Source organism: Pelophylax lessonae (genome assembly GCF_965119305.1).
Source record: "Pelophylax lessonae genome assembly, chromosome: 12".
NCBI lineage: Eukaryota > Metazoa > Chordata > Amphibia > Anura > Ranidae > Pelophylax > Pelophylax lessonae.
Window position 1 is genome coordinate 181714457 of NC_138779.1, and position 25790 is coordinate 181740246.

At 48.0% G+C, this 25790-nt stretch overlaps 1 protein-coding gene across 2 annotated transcripts in view; it reads left to right on the top strand.

Moving 5' to 3' along the window:
- The window catches only part of LOC309567801 (E3 SUMO-protein ligase ZBED1-like), a 94047-nt gene that overhangs the window by 58419 nt on the left and 9838 nt on the right, over positions 1–25790 (top strand). For both annotated transcript variants that reach the window (XM_082273251.1, XM_082273252.1), the window contains 2 exons: positions 10351–10415; positions 16291–16448. In XM_082273251.1, coding sequence (XP_082129377.1) covers positions 10351–10415; positions 16291–16448 — 223 coding nt within the window. The remainder of the gene's footprint in view (positions 1–10350; positions 10416–16290; positions 16449–25790) is intronic.

A 25790-nucleotide genomic window follows, 5' to 3' on the forward strand; every position in this document is an offset into this window, starting at 1 on the left:
AAGATCCTGGCAGCATGCTTCACCATTTGTAGCTGATGGTGGCCATTTTCCCTTAGTCTGGCTGGTCTCCAGCTGGTGGCCATGTTTGTGTAGCCCAATGATGTCACCAGGGTCCTTTTCCCTTAGTCCGGGAGATGACCGAAGCCTCGTGGGGATGCCGAAGCTTCTCCTCTTCCTGTGCCTGGGACATATGAACAGGGATGGCGTCCACGGTCATGCTGGGTTTGAATTCTCGGCACTCCTCCGATCTGTAAGGTGAGTCTTTGGGGGTCCCTGTTATCCCTCTCTCTGCTGATACCCTGAGCCTTGGGGGGATCCTTTAGTGGTGCCAAAAGATCGTTTTTGTACTGCAATGTCTTCATTTTCCTATGGAGCCTCAGGGTCACATGCCCTCCACTGACCCCCTCATGGAGGTGGCAGGTCCCTCAGAACCCCAGCTTCCCATGGTTGCACTGACTGTGGTCCTGCATTCCTTAGTGTCCCGGATGGAAGTGGTGTGTGGACAAAGGCCCAGGAGGAAGCGTCCTTCGCCTTCCCCTGCTCAGTCTGTCTCATCTGATTCTGAGCCCGATGCCGCCTTGGATGCGGCCCATCCAGGAAAAGGCTTAATATCACAGCCCCAGGTCCATCCGATAGTGAGGATAATTCCTCCATGGTCGCAGCAGCAAATTAAAAAGCGCTGGTAGACGCACTTATCACTGCAGTGCGTGAGGCTTTACAAATTGGAGGATGCTGCTGATGTAGCCACGGATGTGGCTGTGTCGTTTGGTACGCATAAGTCACCTCGCACTGCAAAGGTGTTTCCTTATGTGCCTTATATTGACAGGTTTTCCTTTAAGGAATTGTATCAACCAAAATGACCCTTAGTGGTCCCCAAACGTTTTGCTGTACGTAATCCTTTTGAGGAGTCACCAGTGGTGGACTATCCTGTTTGCAGGTTAAACAAAGCTACCATGATCCCAGTAGAGGGATCCCCGTCCTTTAAGGACCCGGCTGACAGGAAAGCGGAGGCTGTGGCACGCAGCATGTTTACTATGGCTGGTTCAACGTTGCGGCCAGTCTTTGCCTCCGCCCTGGTGTTTCAGACCCTAACAGCATGGGCCAAGCTTTTGCGTCAGGGCCTGAGGGGTGAGCAGGTCCCTGCTGCTTATGTTGATTTAGCAGGCCAGTTGGTCTATGGGCTGCAGTTTATTTGTGATGCAGCTTTGGATACAGCTCCTGTGCTGTCCAAACTTCTGTTTCAGCGGTGGTGATTAGGCGCATGCTGTGGAAAACTCTCATTGCTCTGCCCTTTCAAGGCGATCGCCTGTTTGGGGCTACCCTGGATGACATCATTAAGGGTATCGGGGGGGGGGGGGGGGGGGGAGTACCTTCCTGCTATATAGTCTAGGAAAGGGAAGGAGCCTCGTCGCAGATGGGGGCCCTCCTTCTCAGCACATAGAAAATTCTCTTCTTGCTTCTGAGACAGAGACTAAGGAAAATAGATTTTTCAAATCTTCCCCGAAGGTTCCAAGTATCCTTGGTCTGGTAAGCCTAGAGCTAGCTTCTCCAGACCTGCAGACAAGACCCCTTCAGCATGAAGGTCTGCCCTTACCCATTTTTTGGGGTGGGGGGACATCTTCGCTCGTTTCCCACCTCGTGGACCTCCTCCCTGAGCGTCAAGGGGATCCATGAAATGACTTTTGGGGGTATCCAGAAAGGGGTACAAAGCTTGTCCTTTTCTGTTTTTTATGTCCTGAGTCTCCTTGTGCTGATTTATTTCCTGCGAAGGGGTCAGGTGATGTCCGAACTACCTAAGGTCCCCCCCCCATCCCTGTCCAAGGAATGGATTTACCTAGGTCTGATACTAATTCTGACCAGGGTGTTCCTTTGGACAAACTTCAGGAACCACAGGCCGTGATTCACTGGCTGCTGTCACACAGATATTTCTCTCTCCCATTTTCCATAGAGGTTCTGAGTCTGGTGGTATCCACCTTCAAGACAATTCTGTTTGCACAGTCCTACATGCAGCTCCTTTTTAGCAGGTTCGGCTCCACAGGAGGATACCGAGGTTCATGGCGAAATCACGGGTTCCTCTGGCATACGCCGCAGGCGTCCAAGGGCCATGGTAAGGCTAGTATCATCCTGGGCTCAGAATTTTATCAGTCTGGTGGCCATAAACGTCCCTTGGGGGCTTCCTCACAGAGAAGACCAGTTGTGCCAAGGGCTGATTTACCATCCTGCTTTACAGTCGCTGGTTTTAATGGCTTAGCTATTGAAAGCCAGGTCTGTCTGGATCAGTGATCCCTACTATGGTGAAGGCTAGGAAGTTGTCTTCCAGCAAGATATACCATCGTACGTGGAAAGTGTACATTTCTTGGTGTGAATCGATTGGCGCTCATCCTCGATCCTTTTCTGTGGCTCGGATCTTACCCTTTCTTTAACAGGGCGTTGATCAGAAGTTGGCCTTGAGTACCATCAAGGGCCAGGTGTCTGCCTTGGCAATCTTCTTTCAGCGACCCCCTAGCCACACACTCTTTAGTTTGTACCTTCCTTCGGGGGGTTCGACATGTGGCTCCACCTGTACGGTCTCTTTTGGCGCCATGGGATTTAAATTTAGTACTTTCGGTTCTCCAGAAACCTCCATTTAAGAATATTTGGGAGATTCTCTTGCCTATGTTATCCCAGAAGGTGACATTTTTGGTGGCTATTACCTCGGCCCACAGGGTATCTGAATTGACAACATTATCATGTCGCAGTCTCTATTTATCCATAGGGATAAAGTGGTTCTTCATCCGTGTCCATCATTCCTGTCCAAAGTTGTCTCTGACTTTTATTTGAATGAGGACATTGTGTTGCCTTCCTTTTTGTTCCAAGCCGGCTCATCCCAAGGAATTTGCTTTACATACCTTAGATGTGGTTAGTGTGATTCTGGTGTATATGGCAGCTACTGAGTCCTTTTTGGAGATCAGGCTCGCTTTTTGTGGTTACTGGCGGACTAAGAAAAGGTCTGGCCGCTTCTTCAGCTACCATCTCCAGATGGATCAGACAGATGGTGACTCAGCCCTATTGCATTAAAGGTCAGGTTCCACCTTTTCCCTGTCACGGTGCATTCTACTCGGGCACTGGAGGCTTCTTGGGCCTTCCATCATCAGGCATCAATATCGCAAGTTTGCAAGGCAGCCACTTGGTCGTCGGTGCATACCTTCACAAAATTCTATAAGGTAGATACTTTGGCATCTGCGGATGCTTCTTTTGGCAACAAAGTTGTGCAGACTGCTGTTTAAGAGGCGCTGTTCCCTCTTGAGGGGTGCTTTTTCTTTAAACTTTTATTTTTCAGACCGGGTCTCCTGTATCCCGGTTAAGGCTCCTGTGTCGTGGTTAAGGGCTCTTATGTTTAGCCTTGGGTTATTTTCCCCACCCCTCATTTTCCTTTTGGTACTGCTTGTGGAAGTTCCAGTAGGTATGATTTATGGAGCTCTGTGTCCGTCGAACGAAAGAGAAAATGGGATTTTTGTACTTACCGTAAAATCCATTTCTCTGAGTTCATCGACGGACACAGCACCCACCCCTCTATGGAGTTCTAATACTTCTAATACTGCTTGCTACTAAACTGATTTCCTAGAGCAGAGAGGGGGGGTTATATATCAGCTGAGGATGGCCCATGGGCGTAGCCAGGTGTTTTTTGTTCTGCCTAGTCCTACTCTTGGAGGCCCAAGTCGCAGCGTTCCTTCTGGCCGACAGCCCCCCATTTCAAGGGCGAGGGGTTCTCTCTGGAGCAGTGCTTGCCTGGATCCTGTTATGGTGAGTAGCTGTCCCCCCTCTTCCCTTGGAGGGTTTTGGGGTGGACACGGGCCCCTCCTTGGGATGGTCAGACCCCCGGGTTTCCTTCCTTCCCATCAGACACCCCCCCCCCCCTTCATCTGTCTCCCCATCTTACCCCCTCTTCACTTTTTTATGTTTGTGTAGTCTGGCGGCCATTTTGCGGTGGTTTGCTATTGAAAATAGCGGCAGCTGTGACTGGAGCCCTATGGGTGACAATCTTGGTGGTGGGAGCCCCTGCTCATCCCCTGGTGCGGACTCCTGGATCTCATCCCTTCCTGATCGCCGCACGTGGAGTGAAGATTATCCTGGTGGCTGCAGGTACCTGTTTCTGCTGGAAGGTGAGTCTGGTGGTGTCCTCTCTGCAGAGGATCGCTTTATGCCTGGTGACAGGGTGGTTCGGCCAGCGCGGTGGGGGATGTCCCTTTGCAGTGTTTTACACTTTTTGCCTGATGGTGTCTACCTTCAAGGAGGTTCCGTTTGCACAGTTCCATACGAGGTCACTGCAAAGGGAGATCCTGGCCAAATGGGACAAGAATCCACAGTCTCTGGACAATCAGACCTGGCTGAGCCAGAGAACGAAGGAGTCCCTGATATGGTGGCTTCGTTCCCTGGCGCTTCGCCTGGGCAAATCCTTCCTCCCTTTGTATTGGACAGTGGTCACCATGGATGCCAGCCTGTCTGGCTGGGGAGGCATCCTCTGCAAAAATTCTGCTCAGGGACTCTGGACACTGGAAGTGTCCAGACTACCGACCAATGTCTTGAAATTCCAAGTGATCAGACTTTGCCTTGACCATTGGACGTATCGTCTTCAGGGTTGTCCAGTGCGCATTCAATCGGACAATGCCACGGTCATGGCTTATGTCAATCACCAGGGAGGCACAAGACGTGTCCTGGCCGCTCTGGAGATAGGTGGCATTCCAAGGTGGGCAGAACGGTTCGTTCCGGCCCTCTCCGCCGTACACCTTCCCGGGGTGGAAAACTGGAAGGCGGATTACCTCCGTCTGCAGGCGTTGGACCAAGGGGAGTGGTCCCTTCATCCGGAGGTGTTTCATCGGTTGTGTCTCCGGTGGGTCATTTGCGAGGTGGCTCTGTTGGCGTCTCAGTTCAACAGGAAGGTTTGTGGCTCAGTCACGGAAACCTTTGGTGGACGCCACAGACACGCTGGTGGCCCCATGGGGTCAGTATTGTCTGATTTACGCCTTTCCTCCTCTCAAGCTTCTGCCAAGACTTCTTTGCAGGATCGAGGCAGAAGAGATTCCGGTCATCTTAGTGGCCTGGGACTGATCTCGCCGAGCTTGGTACGCCGATCGCGTGCGGCTGGATGCCACCGTTCCTTGGAAGCTTCCTCTCAGGGAGGATCTGCTGTCCCAAGGACCAATCTTACATCCTGCTTTACAGTCGCTGGCTTTGACGGCTTGTTCGCTGAATGCCAGGTGCTGATAGATGTTTGTCTGAGTCATGATTTCAACATTGTTAAAAGCTAGGAAATCTACTTCTAGGAAGATCTACCATCGTACATGGAAGATGTACATTGCGTGGTGTGAGTCTCTTGGGGTTCATACTCGTTCTTTTTTGGTGGCTCGGATCTTGATTTTCCTTCAACGGGGGTGTCAGGGTGCCAACAGCAGGAGAAGGGCTCTAGGACCCAGCATCTCTACCAGCACGTTGGCAGAAGAAGGACTCTATGACCCAGCATTTCTACCAGCACTTCACCTGGGCCTTTATAAGGAAGCCTGCCAGTGATTTTAGTTGCTGGTTGATTTTCAACTTCCCCCGTGTGTTCCTGTGCTTTGATATTATGGGATTTCCTGTTACCGACCCAGCTTGCCTTTTGACCTGTCTTATCCCCATTCCCAGCTTTGACCCTTGGCTTGTTCCTGTGATCCCGCTTGTGCCTGCTGCTCCGTGCTTGACTCCTGGCTTGCTCTTTTGACTCTGCTACTGCCAGATTACCAGTGTATGACCCCAGCTGACTCCTGACACTGCTTGTTGCTTACTCCTTGCTGACCTTCAGTGCATGACTTCTGGCCTGGCTCCTGACTTTGTTCCTGGCTCTCCCTGCTGCCAAGTCTCACCCGGTACTCCTGTCCAGCAGTGCATCCTGCTAGTCAGCTGCCATCCAGCGGACATCTCTGCATCATGTCAGCTGGCAACCCCTGCTTCTGTGAGCATAGCACTCCCTGTTACCACCTTCAGGGGTGCTCTGCACTTAGCCACATGGAAGTCCTCTCAGCACTTCGGCCTCCGACCAGGTATGTGACAAGGGAGTTGAGCCGAAACTGGCCTTGAGAACTATCAAGGGCCAGGTGTCGGCAGTCTTCTTTCAACAACCTTGGCCACACACTCCCTGGTGCATACTTTTCTTCAGGGAGTTTGGCACTTGGCTCCTCCAGTCCGGTCTCCGTTACCACCTTTGGACATCAATGTGGTGCTCTCAGTCTTCCAGAAGCCTCCCTCTGAGAATCTTCGAGAGATTCCCCTGCTTACGCTGTCCAAGAAGGTGGCCTTTTTGGTGGCTATCACCTCTGCACGCAGGGTGTCGGGATTGGCCACATTATCCTGACGTTCGCCTTACTTGGTGGTTCACAGAGATAAGGTGGTTCTTCGCTCCTGTCTGTCGCTCCTTCCAAAGTTTTTTGTCTCTGATTTTCATTTGAATTAAGACATTGTGTTGCTTTTCCCTGTGTCCAAGGCCAAAACATCCGAAGGAAATTGCTTTGCATGCCTTGGATGTAGTCTGGACGATTAGGGTGTATCTGGCAGCTACGGAGTCTTTTAGGAAATCAGACTCACTATTTGTGCTCACAGATGGGCCTTGGAAAGGGTTGTCCCCTTCCTCTGTGACCATTTCCAGATGGATCAGACAGACGGTAGTTCAGGCCTATTCCATCAAGGCAATACGGTGATACCACCTCTCTCCTGCGCTTAGAATCCAAGCTCCCCGACCACACTTCCCATGGGACTCAAGTATGGCGTCTCGGATGGCTAGAGTCTTGCTGCCCAAAAAGGACTGGGGTAGCCCAACAGTACTACAGGTAAAAAGAAACAAAAAAGGGCGCACCGACCTAGCGCATTATCCTCAATAGTAGGCTTTATTAGTACAACATGTAAAATGGCTACTCACAAACAAAGGTAGAAAATAGTCATATCAAGCTCAATCCCTCCAATGTTAGGAATAGTCCATGCATTAGTCCATAATACTGTTAAGATGATGGCTGACGCGTTTCGAGGCTCAACCTCAGAGCCACGAGCCATGTTGTACTAATAAAGCCTACTATTGAGGATAATGCGCTAGGTCGGTGCGCCCTTTTTGGTTTCTTTTTACCTATTCCATCAAGGGTCTGGTTCCTCTTTTCCCTGTCAAGACGCATTCTACTTCCGTCATCAGGCGTCAGTGATGCAAGTTTGCAGGGTGGCCACCTGGTTGTTGGTGCACACTTTCACAAAGTTCTATAAAGTGGATGTGTTGGCATCTGCGGGTGCTTCTTTTGGCCGCAAAGTTTTGCAGGCTGTTGTTTAGAGGACCTGGTCCTCCTTGAGGGTGTATTGCTCTTTTCAGGTGGGTTCCAGTTGTTTTGGTTGAGCCCCTTTTTACCTGGTTGGCTATAGTTTTAGGAATTTATTTTTCGCTGTTCCCACCCCTCATGTTTAACACTGCTTTGGGACGTCCCAATGGTTAAGAAGATGAGGAGCTGTGTCCGTCCATGAACGAAAGAGAAAATGGGATTTTTGACTTACCGTAAAATCCATTTTTCTGATGTTCATTGAGACACAGCACCCACCCCTCTGTGGAGTTGTAAATATTCTGACACTGCTTGTAACAAAACTGAGTACCTATAGCAGATAGAGGGAGTATACCCCCGGAATTGCCCATAGGCGTAGGCAGACTTTTTTCTGCATAGCGTCCTACTCCTGTGGGGGACAGTATAACCCAATAGTTAAGAAGATCAGGAGCTGTGTCCGTGAATGAATATCTGAGAAATTGATTTTATGGTAAGTCAAAAATCAAAGTTTTCTCACTACCCACACATTTTAAAGCTCTAGGACTCAGCCAACAAACAAGAAGCTCTCTCTCCAATCTCTCCATTATTACCGTTGTGTGGTTTCTGTTGGTTGCCCCCCAGGGGAGTCATTTTCTCTTTTTTAAATCCTGGGCAACTGACGAAGATGCTAGTTGTCTCAAGCTTATGCGTAATGGGAGACTGCGCCCACTGAGGGACCTTGGAGAGGAATATGGTGAGTTTGCAATGGATACCTGGAGATGCCAGCAATTACAGCATTTTTGTACTGTTCACTTACAGGGGATTAGAAGGACGGAACCTCTTACTGATTTTGAATCTCTGTGGCATAAACAGCTTACGGATAGAGGTTTGCCTTCTGTCTCTCATAAATTGTTGAATAGACATAGTGTCACGTAGTGTCACCACAGGCCTTAGATTATTTGGGTAGTGGGAAACAGAACTGGACCATCATTTCACAGACTTGCAGAACCGTATTATGTTAACACATCTTCGATAAGTACTAAAATACAGGAGACCAATTATACATTTTTGTCTAGATGGTACAGGGTGCTGAAGATGTTGGCTGTTGCATACCCCCCCGTCTCAGATAGATGTTGGCTGGCTGAGGGCAACAAGGTTCTCAAATCCACATCTGGTGGGAATGCCCTAACATTAGGCCATTTTGGGCTGAGCTCAGGAATTTGATGGCCTTGATTAGGGAAGATCCTGTGCAATGCCTCTTGCATGGTACTCAAAATTCCACCAGGGCATACAAGAAGAGTAAAGTCCCACACCTGTTGGATGCAGCTAGAGTGCTAAATCCAGCCTACTGGAAAAAGCCACAAGCACCTACTATAGAACACTGGGTGAAACAGGTCAATTAAATTATAGAAGATGAGAAATGAGTCTGTACCAATAGTATTACATCTGAAGCATTTTATGCTAAACAGGAACCATGGATCAAACATAGTACAGCGAATAGGAGTTTATAGTCTCCTCTCCCATAAAAGGGAGGCCATCCTCTTTTTTCTCCTTTGTATGCAGAATTTTGCCTATTGGGTATTCAGGAATCTCTCTATCTTGCAGTATTCAAGATTTAGGGATTTCCGTCCCCCCCCCCCCTTTCCGTCCCTTGAGATATATATATATATATATATATACATACACATATACATGAATAAGTGATTGTCTTGGGGGATTTGTATGAGGTTGTTTCTTTAAGGTTTGTTGCTTATATGTTCTTCAATTGATTGTAAAAAAAAATAAAAGTCTCAAAGATTATAGAAAAAGAGAAGGTAATTCGCTATACCTGATTGAGTTTACAAGTCATTTTTAGGAGGGGGGTGATCCTTTTTCCAACTCAACAATTTTTTTTTTTTTTTTTCTGACCTGTTGGTCATATATCTTTCACTTGGATGTTAGAAGTTGGTTAAAAAAAAATAATAATTTTTTATACCCACTGTATATACCATAGTTTGTGGACTCTATAACGTTCCTTCAGAATAAATAACACTGATTTGGGTTACTTTCACAAAAGAAATGGAGCAGAATACAGTTTGGCCTGGTTAAATGTTCCTCCTCTAATTACAATATCCTCTTGGTTGCAACTTAGGCTGGTGCACAATGGGTGTTTACCCCCAATGCATTGGGGCACCTACATTTACCTGGTAGCAGAGGGCACAGGTGCACTTTCCAGCCCTGGATAGTGCTGGGCAGTACACTCGGAGGTACTTCCAGTATGCACCCAGGGACAAATGCCTGAAATGCAAGAATTCTGTGTTCTGTTTTTGTCCCTGGGCACTTACTGCCCTAAATGTACATACTGCTATGTGCACTGTCCAACTGCAGCAGTGTATTAGGCCTCATTGGCTTCCCAGGGCATATTTAATTGTCCGTAATGGCTGTGGGACCATACAGAAATGCTTGACACAAAATCCCATTGCATGGAGATATCCTAAAATATCTTGTATATGTTAAGGAGAACCCGTGATAAGGAGCAGAATAAAGGCACTACTACAGAGGTTGTTGGTTTTTCATTTGTGACTTACTGGGTCTCAGCAGGGCATGACATTTCAGGATACTCTTATACATTCTGACATATCATGAAGGTGCTGAACTCCTAATGAATATAACAAGAAGCATGTCTCCTGACTGTCAATTATGCTGGAGCCAGAGGGGTTGCTTTTGAACTTGTCCTCATAGGACTCCTAGTTTAGTAAATGTAAGAAAATGGCTGGGGGTGCCAATGATATGAGCTATGTGAAGCCTTCTTGGAGAGGGAGTAAGCTGGTTAACATAAAAGTAGGAGTTGTTGGAAACTTTCAACTATATAATCAAGACCTTAGAAATTCACAGCAAAAAGCATAATAAAATGGAAACATAAATTTTAGTAATAATAAATTACAAATGGGATTGTATAGCAGACTTATTATATTAATTTTTTTCCTAATAAAGACCAGAACCCTTGATGGTTTTATCTTAAATGGATATTGTCTGTCTATCACCGGTTCTGCAATCTGAATATCCAACATGTTTTCTTACTTAGGTACGGGACAACGGGTCATATTTTTATATTGACGCTAGTGACGAATCCAAAGGCAGCTGGATGAGGTAAAGTTGCGATAATGCTGTAAGATTATATTACACAAATAATTATACCTCTGAAAGCTAGTCTTTATTTCTTTTTTCCTTTTTTGATTTTTAGGTGTGACTTTTTACACTTAATGTATAACAAATGTAAAATATACTGTTAGCACCCATGACTTTAATGCAAAGCATTCTTTGGTTGGATGAGGTAGAGGGCCAGACATCACTGTCCACCACTTCAGCTTGTCCAATCAGAATGCCTTGCATTGATTGAGCAAATGCAAAATAATCTATAAATGCTGCCTGTTCAAAGCAGACCTCCTGTGTTCAGAATGCAGTAGAGCAGCAGCTTGACATGGGACCCAGATGCTAGTGGAGATCACTGTAGTAGCAATGCCTAATACAGTGATTATCAGCTTTTAGAGGGATCAAACAGGAATTGTATATGTATAGTTAGATTGGTCCAAGCTGGTGCAATGTAACATTGTAATCCTATCCATACCTGGAATTCTTCTTTAAATTAGAATCTGTGCCCATAACAGGACAGGGTGGAGGCAGAGGACTAGTCACCAGTATTTCCTGTGTCCTCTGAGCACCTGATCTCTCCCCCTTACTTGCCAAGGCTTGTTCCACATTGTGTGGAGGCAACCTTCTTGATTTGTATGTTGTCAAAGCTTTTTTTCTCTATAGTAAGCAGCATTGTAGTGATATCACCAACTCTCTCCACAATTCTCCTGAGACAAGCAGTCAGGCAGCAGTGCCCTAGATCTCACACTACAGATATACAGCCAAGAGGCTGTCAGCACAGAAGTGCCAAGGCACATTCACATACCAGGAAGTATACTGCAGTTTTTTAATTCAAGACAAAAGGTACATTTCTCTTTTGTTAATTGGCAGATACAGCTCCTGGTATTCATAACCATTGGGTTATACTGCCCCCTACAGGAGTAGGACACTAGTCAGAAAAGAAGTCTGGCTACACCCATGGGCAGTCTCAGGGGGTTTTCTCCCTCTCTCTGCTATAGCCACTCAGTTTTTTCTGCCTAGTCAGGAGTAAGGACTTAATTCCTTGCTGGGATCTTCGGTCCTGGCAATTTTTTTTTTCTTTTTAGATCTTTTTTCTCCTGGATATTTACTGTTAGTTGTCTACAATCACCTGCCGGACTAGGCGATGGGCTGGATAATATAGATCTAGTGGACACCCCAGTCTGACCAGCGAGTGCGCGTAGACCTCAGCTCCGTGCTAGGTCAGCCGCGACATAGCCCCACTGGATGGGGGCTGGTTTGCGAGTTGGATGCGATATCGCATATGACCAGGTCTCGGCTCGAGTCGCAGCGTTCCTTCTGGCCAACAGCCCCCATTTCGATGTAGAGGGGTTCTGTCTTACAGGGTGCCTGGCAACAGGGTGGTGCTGCCAGCGCTGTGGGGGATGTCCCTTAGCAGGGTTTTGCACCTTTTGTGGGGTCCCCCTAGTGACTCATGGAGTCTTTGGAGCACATTTCCCCACCTGATCCCCTCTCTGAGGCTGCGGGTCCCTCCGGGTCCCAACCAACCATCCATCCATGCACTTCATGGCGGTCCTGGAGTCACTTGTGTCCCGGGTGGAGGTGGCTTTCGGGCACAAATTGTATCTGTGTGTGAGACCCTAATAATGGAGGTGAAGCTGCGACGGAGGCGCAGGTACCCTTTGGCGCTCACAAAAGATCCAGAGTGGCAAAGGTGTTTCCTTTCCCTGCCTATTTTGACAGAATTGTCGCTAAAGAGCGGGGACATCCAAAGCGTCCCGGGGGGGTTCCTAAGCGCTTTACTAGGCATTACCCTTATGAGGAATCCCTTCTTAAGATGTAGACTGTGCCACCGGTGGAGGAACCTCCAGTTTTCAGATTAAACAAGGTAACTATGATTCCAGTTGAAGAGTTCCCGGCCTTTAAGGATCCGGCTGACCGGAAGGCGGAGGCTGTGGCCCACAATATGTACAATCTCTTGACTGGTTCGGCAATGAGGCCGGTATTCACCATTGCCCTAGTGTCGCAAACTCTGACCGAGTGGACCAAGTTCTTACGCCGTGACCTGGAGGGGCTGCCTTTGCCGAGCTGGCGGACCAGCTGGTCCAGGGACTGCAGTTTATCTGTGATGGCTCTCCCCTGATAGCGAACTGCTGTTTTGGCAGTGGTCCTTTGGCTTGTCTTTTGGCTCAAGTGCTGCTCTGCGGATCAGACTTCAAAAGAGGCGTTGACTGATCTTCCTTCCAAGGAGATGCTTGTTTGGAGCTACCCTGGATGACATCATTAAAGGTCTCTCGGGGGGAAGAGTGCTTTTCTTCCGCAGGCAACTAAGGGCAAGGAACCTTGTCGTAGACGTGGGCCTTCCTTCTCAGCTCATAAGAAGTTTTTTCATCCTTCGGGGTTAACTGACAAGGGCTCAAAGCTTTTCAGGTCCTCTTCAGGAGGATCCAAATGAACCTGGCCTTGCAAGCCAAGATCGGGCTTCTCCAGACCCATGGACAAGGCTCCATCAGCAGGAAGGTGCACCTTCACCCGTATCGGGGGTGGGGGACATCTTCGCTGGTTTCCGGATTCTGCAAGACAAGTGGGTCCAGCTAAAAGATCAAGTTTCACCCTTGTCCCCTGGCAAGGTTTTTTCTTCCAACTTGCACCTGTCCCAGGACGCTTACAGAGCCTGTTTGGGGCCGTACAAGACCTCTACCTTCAAGGGGTGATTGTCCTGGTTCTGACTTCGGAAAGTTTTCAGGGTTTTTACTCAAACCTGTTCACAGCCCCCAGGAAGGAAGGCAAAGTGCTTCCAATCCTTGACCTCAAGGTGCTCAACTGCTTTGCGAGGGTACATAATTTCGGAATGGAATCTATTCGAACGCTGGTGGCATCCCTGCGTCAGGGAGATTTCCTCGCCTCAATCGTTATCAAGGATGCCTACCTTCACATTCCAATATGTGCCAGTCACCAGCATTTTCTCCGCTTTGCTATGGTAGAGGAGCATTATCAGTTTGTGGCGTTACCCTTTGGTCTCGCCTCTGCTCCTCAGGTCTTCACAGAAGTGTTAGCCCTGGTGCTAGCTTTGCTATGCCAACGGGGGATCTGCGAATGGAGTCTCCCTCTGCTCTGGTGGAAAACCTGGAGATTACAATAAAAAACTCTGCTGGAATTCGGCTGGATTCTGAATTTTCAGAAGTCTTCTCTGGCTCCGTCCATGAAACTGGACTATCTGTCTATTCTGACTCTGGACTCAGCCTTAGCCAGAGGGCTCCTTCCTCTGGACAAATTCTAGAAATTGCAGGCTTCAATTCGCTTTTTGCTGTCCAACAGATGGTTGTCCCTCCGGACTTGCATGCGGGTGCTGGGCCCCCGATGGTGTCTAGCTTTTGAGGTGGTTTCCGTTTGCACAGTTCCACTCAAGGTCCATGCAAAGGGAGATTCTGACCAAATGGGACAAGACTCCGCAGTCTCTGGACAATCAGATCCGGCTGAGTCTAGGAATGAGGGAGTCCCTGATATGGTGGCTTCGTGCTTCGGATGAGAAAATCCTTCCTCCCCTTGTATTGGACAGTGGTCACCACGGATGTCAGCCTTGTCCGGCTGGGGAGGCGTCCTCTGCAAGCATTCTGCTCAGGCGATCTGGATGCTGGAAGAGTCCAGACTACCGGTCAATGTCTTGGAACTCCGAGTGATCAGACTGTGTCTGGATCATTGGATTGATCATCTTCAGGGTTGTCCAATGCGCATTCAATCAGACAATGCCACGGACATGGCTTATGTCAATCACCAAGGGGGCACAAGAAGTGTCCTGGCAGCTCTGGAGGTAGCCGGCATTCTAAAGTGGGCAGTTGTTCCAACCCTCTCCGCCGTATACATTCCCAGGGTGGACGCCACAGACGTGCTGGTGGCTTAGTGGGGTCAGTATCGGCTTATTTATGCCTTCCCTTCTTTCAAGCTTCTGCCCAGACTTTTACACAGGATCGAGGCAGAAGGGAATCCGGTCATTTTAGTGGCTCCGGACTTGGTACGCCGTTCTGGTGTGGCTGGTCGCCGACGTTCCTTGGACGCTTCCTCTCAGGGAAGATCTGCTGTCCCAAGGACCGATCTTCCATCCTGCTTTACAGTCGCTGGCTTTGATGGCTTGGCTGTTGAATGCCAGGTGCTGAAGGATAGGAGTTTATCTGAATCGATGATTCCTACACTGTTGAAAGCTAGGAAAATATTCTTCTAGGAAAATCTACCATTGTACTTAGAAGATGTACATTGCGTGATGTGAGTCGCTTGGGGGTCATCCTCGCTCCTTCTCGATGGCTCAGGTCTTCACTTTCTTTCAACGTGGGCTTAAACAGAAGTTTTGCCTTGAGTACCATCAAGGGCCAGGTGTCGGCTTTGTTGGTCTTCTTCCAATGACCTTTGGCCACACACTCTCTGGTGCGTACCTTTCTTCAGGGTGTCTGACATTTGGTCTCTCCAGTGCGGGCTCCGTTGCCGCCTTGGGATCTCAATTTGGTGCTTTCAGCTCTACAGAAGCCTCTCTTTGAAAATATTCGGAAGATTCCCCTGCTTTCGCTGTCCCAGAAGGTGGCCTTTTTAGTGGCTATCACTTCTATGCACAGGGTGTCAGAACTGGCGGCGTTCTCCTGTTGGTGATTCACAGGGATAAGGTGGTTCTTCGCCCCTGTCCGTCTTTCCTTCCAAAGGTTGTCTCTGATTTTCATTTGAATGAAGACATTGTGTTGCCTTCCCTGTGTCCCAGGCCTAAAAATCCAAAGGAAATTGCCTTGCATGCCTTGGATGTGGTGCGGGTAATTAGGGTGTACCTGGCAGCTACGGAGTCTTTCAGGAAGTCAGACTCTCTATTTGTGCTCCTGGACGGACCTTGAAAAGGGTTGTCCACTTCCTCCTTGTCCATTTCCAGATGTATCAGACAGACGGTGGTTCATGCCTATTCCATCTGGGGTCAGGTTCCTCCTTTTCCCTGTCAAGGCACACTCTACTAGGGCACTTAGTGCCTCCTGGGCTTTCTGTCATCAGGCGTCAGTGAAGCAGGTTTGCAAGGGGGCCACCTGGTCGCCGGTCCACACTTTTACAAAGTTTTATTAGGTGAATGTGTTGGCATCTGCAGCAAGGTTTTGCAGGCTGCTGTTTAAGAGGACCTGATCCTATTTAAGGTGTATTTTTTTTTTTTTTTTAGGTGGTCTCCAGTTTTTTGGTTGAGCTCCTGTTGCCTGGTTGGCTAATGTTTAGCCTTGGGAATGTTTTGGTTGTTCCCACCCCTCATGTTTAACACTGCTTTGGGACGTCCCAATGGTTATGAATATCAGGAGCTGTGTCCACCAATAAGCGAAAGAGAAATTGGGACTTGCAGTAAAATCCATTTCTCTGATGTTCATTGACGGACACCGCACCCACCCCTCTGTGGAGTTATTATTCTTTCTCCTGACACTGCTTGTAACAAAACTGAGTGGCTATAGCAGAGAGAGTATACCCCCTGGGGCTGCCCATGGGTGTAGCCAGAATTCTTTTCTGCCTAGGGTCCTACACCTGTAGGGGGCAGTATAAACCAATGGTTATGAATACCAGGAGCTGTGGCCATCAACAAACATCAGAGAAATGGATTTTACGCTAAGTCAAAAATCCCATTTTTTTCAGGGCACAATAAACATTTCTTGATGTTCCATATAGTTCCATCTTAACCTTATTCCTCTCTCTAATTCTAACAAAAAGCTTGTTTCTACTTCATATGTTATCTTGCTTTCCCAACACAAGAAAAATACACGCAAATGAAAAACTCTATTGTTCCCAATAAGCTTGTTCCAACCAATACATTACATTGGGGCTGTTATTGTGCTCCCTTGAACACAGTCTCTTGTAAGGTAATTTGTTGTTTGGTTAATTTTGTTAGGTATGTTGCTTGTGCATCAACGGAAGAGGAACACAATCTGACTGTCTTCCAGTATCGGGGAAAAATATACTATCGCTCTTGTCAGCCTATTTCTTTAGGAACAGAGCTGATGGTGTGGATTGGTGAGGAGTATGCCAGAACCCTGGGCCTCAAACTAGGTAAATAAAACAAATCTAAATCTATTGAAATATTGTTACACTTATGTTTAAAAAAGAAGTATGGAAATAGAAATAAGCAAACATTTATACTCCCCTAAGTGGATGCAGCATTAATCCCCCTCTGGTTTAACAGTAAGAACTGAGTGATCAAACATCGCTGATCACTTAGTTCTTCCTCTCCGCTCTGAGCAGAGAACCGTGACTGTTAGTCTTGCTCTCTGCTCTGCCAAACGCCAACCCCCACGCACACTGAAAGGCTGGGCTGTGGAGGGGGAGGGAGCGTCTGGCTCAGGCTCTCAGCGGAGAGGCTGAGTGCTGGTCCAGGCATCTGGGTGGATCCCAATCATATGATCGAGATCTTTCCTGAGACAGCAGACTTTAGCCTGCTGTCAGCAAGATCACTTCTGACAGGGGAGGGATCTCTAGCACATTGACAGCCTCAGCTATGTTCTTGTGTACTGTGTGGAGGGGGATATGTCCCTTCCCTCCAGCTGCATATGTCCCTTCGCTCCCGCTGTCCGAGTTCTAACTGAGCTCTGTAGACTGTAATTTCAGCTCTCCACCCCCTTTTTTCCGAATTCTCAAGCTTGTAAATTCTGCAATTTGAACAGATGTAGAGAAGAGAAAACTGCAGATAAACGGGTATAACTTATGGAGGAGGATTTGTTTAATCTCTTTGTATCACCTGAGGCCAGTCCCTTCATTGGGTAAGGGTTTACAGCCACTTTAATTCAAAACTTCTGGCTCCATACTCCTGGCTTTCTCTCCCTCTAGAGACCCCGCAACGTGTATTTTTTTTCAAAAGTATTCAGGCTGATCATGCGATGTCCCCCATCAAAAAAGCATGGAGATTTCCAGTCACTACTTACCAACCAGCCAGCGACCACCTGAATTAACCTGTCTAACAGTATGCGTTAAAAGCAGGGGTTTAGTTGCACACATTTGCAAATACATGTGTAAGCTGTAGGCCACGGCAAGGCACCCTGATATCTGCAGTCCCTAACTCTACCTTTAAAGAGTCTCCACAATAGGAGCACATGCATGATCATGCGATGTGTACGCAGGGTCCTCTTTCTCTTCAGATCTTCTAGCAGTGGGCGGTCCACAGTGATGCCAAGAACGATGCTAATGTGATGTCATCAGTGGGCCGTCTGCATCATCAAACTGAATGCTGAGAACCATAGTGACACCTAGTGGATCCATGACACCCTACACTCACAGGATGTCCATAGTCTTGGAAGACTGAGGACATCTTATGATCAAAAAAAAAAAAGCCAGAGCTGTTGTTTGTGTTTTTTATCTCATTTTTTTTGTACTTTTAACACCTGTTGGGGGATCATAAAAAGAAACATGCATGTTTTACCCAGCCCAGAGGGGTGCCTTTAGGTTACTGACAGCATACAGTAAATTAAATTGGAATACTTGATTTGCATGCTTATTTCAAGTTATGGGTGGGGAAAAGATTGAACTCAGATTTTGCCAGAATCTTCTTGACAGGCAGGCTACTAGCAATTTTAGTAGGAGAAGATAGCAATGGCAGCCTCCTATTTTTCTTCCTACAGTTTTTCTTTAACTTAAAGTAGAATTTTGTTATAAAAATAAATAAAGTCCTGCTAGATCACTTCAGGCTGGCCTCTTTTGCAGGTATAGCTATGTAAAACATGAAAAATAAGTGATTAAAATGTTTCAAATCCAGTAATACAATGCCCCACCCTGTTCTGCACATGCTCAGTTGATCTGTATTATTTGGCACTGTGCCACAAATGTTGAGTCTGATCTGCTTATAGCCTAAAGAATTACTGCTGATCGGGGGCTCTGAGCTTCAACAAAATGGCAGCAAGAAGAAACCGGAACAATGCTGGAGGAAATTTTCAATACACTCATTTTGGTAGCATAATTATTAATGTGGAATGTATGTCTCTTGCTAAAGAACATTATTTGTGTCAAGCTGATATGGGTAAAGTTCCACTTTATAGTAGAACTATAAGCAAAACTTTTTTTTTTTTTTTTAAATTTGGATAGAGCAAGAGAGGGTTATAACCCATTAGACTTTTTGTTGACCTCTAAGAGATTTACCTTAATTTCCTGTTTCATTGCCATAACAGGAAGTGAGAGAAAATCCATGCAAATTAAGAGAATTCCTTGGGACCCCCAGGTCACCAGAACTAGTGTCCCCATTGGAAGATTTCCCCTCTATTACTTTTCTGGGGACATGCCAAAATATGGGATTTTTTTCACTTTTAACGATAATGGTAAACTGGACAAATTACAGTAAAGCAAGCTCTTGCGCTCAAATCTACAAAAATAGTGATCTAACCAATATTGGTGAGAAGTGATCACACATTTCAATAATCGGCCAAAGTGAAAAGGTGCTGCAGCTTAATAATTTTAAAATAATGATGGTGGTGAATATCTAATCCAGCTAGCCGGGCATAGCATACAAGCACTGTATGCATGAGATCAAGCAAATAAACATAAATATAGATATACGTAAATTCATTCAAAAACACTGTGGCATGATATTGAATAAAGATTGGTGCACATAAATAGCGAAATCAGCAAACAGTCCACATCCAATGCACTGTGCTCCAAATTAAGCTATTGTGATAATGGATAATGGTAATTGGTGATCAGATGATGCAGGTCCTGTGCTGAATAAAGGGTCACCAAAAAGTCCACCACCTCTGTGATTTCACACCCCTCAGCTAGGCAACTCACCCCACTATATTGCCCACCATATTCATGGTCAGGGCCAAATGCGCAGTATTACAGGTATTACAGACGTTGCAATTAGGATAATCCACCTCAGGTTACTCCTTCAGGCCACCTTCTCTTCTCCCATAGGTATATGAAAAGAAAAGAAAAGCCACACTAGTGCAATAACTTCTATAACTATTTATTGTAGTAAAACCCAATATAATTGCACGTACAAGATAAAAAAACTTTAGAGCATGTTACAAATAAAATGGGTCTGGGATGCTCTCCTGGTCTCCACCACCTCCACGATGGTGTATCGGACCTCTGAGAAACACCGCCGATCACTCCTTCCGGTGTGCCGTGTAGCCACGCTCTGTCAAAGTCGGATGTGACGAAACGCGTCAAAGTCCATGTTTCTATGCTTTATTTTGTTGAGAAATTGCTTTTAAAAACACCCCTAGCATTTCTAACTGCAGCCATATGTAATAAGGGCAGATGATTCATATAGCATTTACTTCCTGGAAACCATCCGCCCTTAGTTTAGGCATGGGGGTGCTTAGCTGAGAAAACCTGAAGGATGTATGACATCATTTTGGCCTAAACCAGAAATCAGGCAGCAACTGAATAAAGATAAGAAAAAAAAGCTTAAAACAAGTAAATTATAATATTCGTTCCTATCTGTTTACTAATGCTTGCAGCATAAGGATTAAAAATATTTAATGTTGGTTGAGAGGATTTAGATCCGCTTTAAAGTAGGTGTGATCAAATGCTTTAGGCAAATCAACCAATGTGAAATGGGGAAAGCTTATACAAGGCCTGGAGGCACAATAAATACATAAATGTAGGCAGCAGCTATTATCGCTTAAATACTTTTTTGTTTATTTTAAATTATTATTGTGGTACTTGGTGGGAGTTGGCAGTGAGGATTAATTAATCATTTTTTTTTGTTCGCAAACATCACAGTATTTACAGTATCTCACAAAAGTGAGTACACCCCTCACATTTTTTAAATGACACTTTGCTATAATGCAAAGTAGTGAATGTACAGCTTGTACACTTGTCCTCTTCCCCTCCCCCATGACGACATCACGGAGCTGGTGGATGTTAGAGACCTTGTGCTCCTCAGCTTCTTTAGCAAGGCAGTGGTCATCTTGGAGGTGTGTTTGGGGTTTTTAATCATGTTGAAATACTGCCCTGCGGCCCAGTCTCCAAAAGAAGGGGATCATGCTCTGCTTCAGTATGACACAGTATATGCTGGCATTCATGGTTCCCTCAATGAACTGTATCTCCCCAGTCCTGGCCGCACTCATGCAGCCCCAGACCATGACACTTCCACCACCATGCTGGACTGTAGGCCAGACACACTTGTCTTTTTACTCCTCACCTGCTTGCCACCACACACACTTGACACCATCTGAACCAAATAAGTTTATCTTGGTCTCATCAGACCACAGGCCATGGTTCCAGTAATCCATGTCCTTAGTCTGCTTGTCTTCAGCAAACTGTTTGCGGGTTTTCTTGAGCATCCTCTTTAGAAGAGGCTTCCTTCTGGGACAACAGACACGCAGAGTTGGAGTTTGATGCAGTGTGTGGCGTATGGTCTGAGCACTGACAGGCACTGACAACATTTCAGGGGTCACTGTGGGTCTTCGGGCCCCCCTCCCCGGATGAAGTTATGAGCTGGCTGTTGCCACATGCTCTTAGGGGGGCTGGTTGGAGTTGCTGCTGACCTGGTTTTTCCTGGTGCGCAATGGGGAGTTGATCAGGGTTCCCTGCCACCCTGGGGGTTGGTGACAGGGGCAGGGATGTCCTCTGGGCTCCCTGCAGTAGTTGTTGCGCTGGGGGAGCAGATAGTTTAGAATCCGCAGGTACGCACCTCACGCAGCCAGATACGGCAAAAAATTGAGGCCGCGGCTTTGCTGCCTACTAGTTGGAAACTACGTGAGGTGGCCCCTGTGAGGGTGACTGAAGCCACTGCCTCCCGTTTGGGCATCTGCCCTCCCCTCTGCTGCCCCTGGGTTGTCGGCTTCGCAGGGGCTTGCGTCCAAGCGGCTGGGCGCCCACAAAAATCTAGGTTGTGGCTTGCAGCCTACTAGGCTATGCACCTGAGTCTTGCGCCTCTGTTGGTGGGTAGCCCCAGTGCATTTAGCTGAAGCCCCCACTCTTCCTTTGAGCATCTGCTGGGCTTGGATATGTGCACTTGCGGCTGTGCCTCCACAAAAATTTAGGCTGCAGCCTGCAAGGCCATGCGATTAGCTTGGCGCCCCCCCCCCCCTTTTAGCGCTGTGGGACCATCAGAGTACCCTGCCTATGCGTCTGCATCACGGTGGGTGGCCCCCTTTTTAAGGGGGGTATTTGCTATTATGCCCTCTATGAAGGAGAGCTCAAGGAGCGACCCCTTTGTTTTTTTGCGGGGTCCAGTAGGTGGTCCATTGGAGGGCCCATGATCGCAGTTGGCTGCCGTCCCTGATTGTTGTTTTCCGGGTGAGCTTAGTATGTAGGGACCCTACTGTGTCTGCGTGCATTCACCCTGAGTGTTCAGATAGTGAGGATGATTCCTCTGCTGCTCTAGCAGCGCATGAAAAGGCGCTGGCCTATGCACTGTTTGTGTCAGTGCGGGACTCTTTAAAAATGGAGGTTGCGGCTGATACTGCATCGGAGGCGCCGGTCCCTTTTGGCACCCACAGGCCCTCCAAAGCGGTGAGGGTGTTCCTTTTTCTGCTTACTTTGACAACATTGTCACAAAACAGTGGGGTTGTCCAAAACACAGTTGTTCCTAAAGCGCTTTTTGCTTGCTGTTTCCTTATGAGGATTAACTGCGTTTAAAGTTGCACAGTCCCACCTGTAGTGGACTCGTTGGTTTGTAGGTTAAATAAAGCTACCTTCATTCTGTTTGAGGAGTCCCCGGCCTTTAAATATCCAGCTGGTAGGAGGGCGGAGGCTCTGGCCCGACCATATGTTCGCTGTGGCTGGTTCGGCACGTTGACCGGTATTTACTATTGCCCTGGTTTAGCAAGCTCTGATTGAGTGGGCTAAACTTTTATGCCAGGACCTGGAGAGGAAACAGCTTCCCTCTGTCTTGCGGAGCTGGCAGATCAGTTGGTCCAGGGGCTACGGTTTATCTCTGATACGTATTTGGATGCTGCTCCTTTTGATTTCTAGGCTGTCTTTATCAGCAATGGCCCTTTGGCGTATTATCTGGCTGAAATACTGGTCTGCGGACCAGACTTCTAAGAAAGCCTTATCTGATCTCCCCCTTGTAGGGGATTGCCTGTTTGGAGCTTCCCTGTATGACATCGTTAAGGGTCTCACGGGGGGGGGGGGGGGAGAAAGAGTACTCTTCTTCCGCAGGCTACCAAGGGCAAGGAGCCCCGTCGTAGACGTGGGCCATTCTTCTCGGCTCATAGAGGTTTTTTTTCGTCCCTCGGGGTCTCAAGACAAGGGATCAAAAGTAAGGGCCTCCACTGGAGGTTCCAAGAGAACCTGGTCTGGCAAGCCACGAGCGGGTTCTTCCAGACCTGCGGACAAGGCTGCCTCTGCATGCAAGGACACCCGTATCTGGGGTGGGGGGACAACTTGGCTGGTTTCCGGATCACTGGATTCCCTGGTTTAGGACACGCGGGTCCACAAAGTTATTTGGTCAGACTACGAAAGGGGATTTGGTCTAATGCTCTGGAAAGGTTCTTCCCTTCCGACCTGCTCTTGTCCCCAAATCACTTAAGGGTCTCTTTGGGGTAGTGCAAGACTTGTTTCTTCAGGGGGGGATTGTTCCAGTTCTGATTTCGGAAACTTTTTCAGGGGTTTGTACTCAAACCTTTACAGTTCCCAGGAAGGAAGGCAAGGTGTGTCCAATTCTGGACCTCAAGGCGCTAAACTGCTTGTGCGAGTACAGAGTTTCTGCATGGAGTCCGTTCACACCGTAGTGGTGTCTCTACATCAGGGATTTCTTCTCGCTTCTATTGTCGTCAAGGGCGCCTACCTGCACATTCTAATATGTGCCAGTCACCAACGCCTTCTGCGTTTTGCCGTGGGCAAGGAGCATTATCGGTTTGTGGCATGGATCTTTGGTCTCGTCTCCGCTCCTCAGGTCTTCACAAAAGTGTTGGCCCCGGTGCTGGCATTGTTTGAGTCAGCGGGGGAGTCACAGTACTGGAGTACCTGGACGAGCTTCTTCTGCAAGCGGAGTCTCCGACTGCACTGATGGACAACTTGAGATTGCTCTGCGAACTCTGGGGGAGTTCGGTTGTATTCTGAACCTTCAGGAGTCTGCTTTGGTTCTGTCCACCAAAACTGGACTATCTGGGTCTGACTCTGGACTCGATCTTAGCCAGCGTGTTTCTTCCTCTTGGAAAAACTCCAGGCATTGCAGGAGGCAATTCAACTTCTGTTGTTCAGCAGACTGTCATCCCTCCGTGCTTGTATGTGGGTGCTGGGCCTGATGGTGTCCACCCTCAAGGCGGTCTGTTTGCACTGTTCCACACAAAATCTCTGCTAAAGAGATTCTGGTAAAATGGGACAAGGATCCATGGTCTCTAGAGTTGGCTTCGTTCTCTGGCACTACAGGGAAAATCTTTTTTCTCACACGTCCTCTCGACAGTCGCCGTCCACTCATACAGTCTTCACTACTGGGTATTGGTCTTATCCACAGGAGTAAGATAGGCAGAAGATTTTGTTAGAAACATTCCCAAAACTTTGCATAGACACACCAATAGGGGGCTGTCTCTCTGGTCCAATACCCCCCTGCTAGCAGCATTCCCAATCCAGTTTTCTTTTGCCTAGTTAGGAGTAGGCAGGCTTCCCTTGGCTGGGGCTGCAGTCTCAGCCTTTTCTTCTGATTCTTAATTTTTATTTATTTCTGCAAAGTGTTTTTTCTTTACACTGATAGTTTTTTATTTGTTCCTGCGCTTAGTTAGTCAGGCTTTGGAGACTACAGCGTTTGCGGAGCCGGGAATCGCACTGGTTGATCTAGAGCCTTACGGAATCCCAGTCTGCCATAGAGCGTTAGCAGGCTATGCGTACGCCCAGGCCTCGCAAATGACCTGTCCCTGTCCTCGGACAAAGCCTGCGGAGTGGCTACTTCGCTTGGATGTCTCAACTGCGTTATGCCGCGGGTTGCTAGCATCCTGTTCGGCTGACGGCACCCCCACCCAGAGTGGGAGGCTTCCCGTCTCGGAGCGGCACCCACGTTTTTTGCTGGATCGGTGAGTACCATGCTACCCCTCTGTCTATATCTGTCGGGGGGTGTATGTGGGGCCTCTGTTATGGGGATGGCAGTCTATGTGGAGTCTGGAATATCCCCCTCATGTCTGTATGTATGGTTCCTGTGTGTCCCTCACGGTCCCTGCGGGGGCGCTATAGTGGTGCTGCCGCAGTTTGGGGGGTTTGCGGGGGTCCCTGAGTCCCTTGTGGTGCTTATGCTTCGTTTTAGGGGTACAGACATGTGTGGGGGCCGCAGCGGTGTAAAATTGTGGGACCGCCATTTTCTGTAATGCTTGGCACCCTTTTGGGCGCCATCTTTAGTGTGGGCAATGTGTTTTTCCTCAATGGGGTCGGCGGCCATTTTCTCGGAGCCTCCCCCATAGACTTACATTGGCAACCATTTTCTTGTGGCTCAGACCTATGTTCGGCCTCTAGTGGTGTGACATCATTTTCTGCTTCTAAGCACACAGGTCGAGCTGGCAGCCTGGTACTGTATAAACACACTTCTGGGGGCTTTTCTGCTATTTTTTTGGGGTTATCTCTCTGCTGGCAGTTATATCCTTCAGTGCCTGGTAACACAGGCTAGTCGCTAATTGCGGTACATTGCGGCGTGAACCGCCGCTATCGCCGATTTAAAGGGCCAGAGCCATTTAATTTCTAAGTGTTTCTATGGTGTCCCAGGATAGCAAAATTCCCCCCAGCTCTGGTGGAGGGTTCAGATACTCCTGAATCCTCTGCAATTGTCTCACTTACTGCTGCTCTTGCGACTTTAGCGTCTAAAGTGGATCTGGTGATGTCTGAGTGGGCTTCTAAGAAAGGCCCAGGCTTTCTCAATCTTCTGATGCGGAGCTATATTTGGTTGCCACGGACAGTGTACCCCTCAGGGGTCTCAGTCCTCTCAGTCGGACGGGGGGAGGAGGTGGGAGATTCCCCCTCCTGGTCGGCCAGAGAATGCGCTGCAATGTCTGCGCTCCTTAGCTCTGTTTAAGACACTACATTTAGTAGATGAGCCCCACCCGCCGGGTAAGCGGTCTTCCTTTGGGACCCGCAGAACCCGGAAGTCGGTTCAGGTGTTTCCCTGTTCCGCTGAGTTTTGCGATACAGTGAATGAACAATGGCGCAATTTAGAGCGCAATTTTGTATTACCCAATCAGTTTCAGTACCCCTTTGCGTCTCCGGTGGATTCGCGCTGGGCTGTGGCCCCTAAGGTGGACCGCACGGTATCCAGGTTAAACAAAGCCAATCTGATGCCCGCGGGGGATTCCCCGGTGTTTAGGGACCCAGCGGATAGGCGGGTGGAGTCTCTTGCTCTCTACTCCTATATGGTGGCAGGCTCCTTTGATGAAACCCGTGTTCTCCTCAGTAATGGTCTCTCAGGCTGTGGTGGAGTGGACTTCGGTGCTTAGACACACCCTTGTGGCTGATTCCCCCCTCCTGCTACTCTGG